Raw genomic sequence first — 1,447 nt, 5'->3', positions numbered from 1 at the left:
AAGACTTGCACTTCAATACTTGCACTTGCCCATGTCTGACCCCAACTATACTGGACGGTTCCGTCCTGGTGATGAACGGAAGTGCAGCAGGCCGGTACATCCTGATAAGGAATGGAAGTGTCGAGAAATTATATGTACAGAGTGAAAAAATAGACGTGTTCGTACCAGCAAAATGGAAATGGATGAAGAGGCAGAGGGACTGAGAAAGTCATGGTTAAGGACGGGCAAAGGGGTTTGGACGATCTGACTGCTGCGTCAGTTTGTGGCTGTGATAGGCATGAAGTGTGATTGGTTACTTTAGATATCCAATCAGACAGATTTAGCTTTTAGTTTTAGTTTTAGAGATACAGCACTGAAACAGGCCCTTCGGCCCACCGAGTCTGTGCCGACCATCAACCACCCATTTATACTAATCCTTCACTAATTCCATATTCCTACCACATTCCCACCTATTTTTATAATGGCCAATTAACCTATCAACCAGCATGTGGGAGGAAACCGGAGCACCTGGAGGAAAACCACGCAGACACAGGGAGAACTTGCAAACTCCACACAGGCAGTGCCGGGAATTGAACTCGGGTCACTGGAGCTGTGAGGCTGCGGTGCGAACCACTGCGCCGCCCAACATCAGGCAGTGACATCATTGTAAACCAGCCAATCATGAGCATGGTCTTCTCCCATCCTTTATTAGCATAGGTTTCTGGGGATGTCTATAAAATGCGAGCTTGGAGCGAAATTTCGGTTATTCTGTGTCTGAAGTTGATCGCGATCATGGTTGACGAGAAGAAAACAGCAGCACCTTCCAAGAAAGGCGCCAAGAAAACTCAGAAGAAGGCGCCAACGAAGGGCAGCAAGAAACGGAGAAAATCCAGGAGAGAAAGTTACTCCATCTACGTGTACAAAGTGATGAAGCAGGTTCACCCTGACACCGGCATCTCCTCCAAGGCCATGAGCATCATGAATTCGTTTGTGAATGATATTTTCGAGCGAATCGCGGGTGAGGCTTCCCGCCTGGCCCATTACAACAAACGCAGCACCATCAGCTCCCGGGAGATCCAGACCGCCGTGCGCCTGCTGCTGCCCGGGGAGCTGGCCAAACACGCCGTGTCGGAAGGTACAAAGGCGGTCACCAAGTACACCAGCTCCAAGTAAATATCCGCAATGTACTGAAACACACCCGAAACACAAAAAGGCTCTTTTAAGAGCCACCCACAACTTCTCTGAAATAGCTACAACATCATCATGATTATCGAATTTTTTTTCTGTTAATATGAATACTTTGCAAATTTTTGATGGTGGTTGTAAATCTCTGTTTAAATCCGGTCAGGTTAATGCAGATTCATTCGGCCCCTTTGCTATATTTCGAAAATGAAAGCTGATTTAACGCATGATTTAAAGATGTTCTCAGTTACTTGGTTGCCGTGTTGAAGTTTGGCTATCTTTATGA

General features: G+C 46.6%; 1 protein-coding gene across 1 annotated transcript; it reads left to right on the top strand.

The window, feature by feature from the left end:
* The first annotated feature begins 769 nt into the window (after nucleotides 1–769).
* On the top strand, nucleotides 770–1,175 carry LOC137356379 (histone H2B 5-like). Its single transcript, XM_068022264.1, has one exon. It carries the CDS (start codon nucleotides 772–774, stop codon nucleotides 1,150–1,152), a length of 381 nt encoding a protein of 126 aa, XP_067878365.1. The 5' UTR covers nucleotides 770–771; the 3' UTR covers nucleotides 1,153–1,175.
* The last annotated feature ends 272 nt before the right edge of the window (nucleotides 1,176–1,447 follow it).

This window comes from Heterodontus francisci, chromosome 45, assembly GCF_036365525.1.
Source record: "Heterodontus francisci isolate sHetFra1 chromosome 45, sHetFra1.hap1, whole genome shotgun sequence".
Taxonomy (NCBI): Eukaryota; Metazoa; Chordata; class Chondrichthyes; order Heterodontiformes; family Heterodontidae; genus Heterodontus; species Heterodontus francisci.
This window is presented reverse-complemented; position numbering and strand designations above follow the sequence as displayed.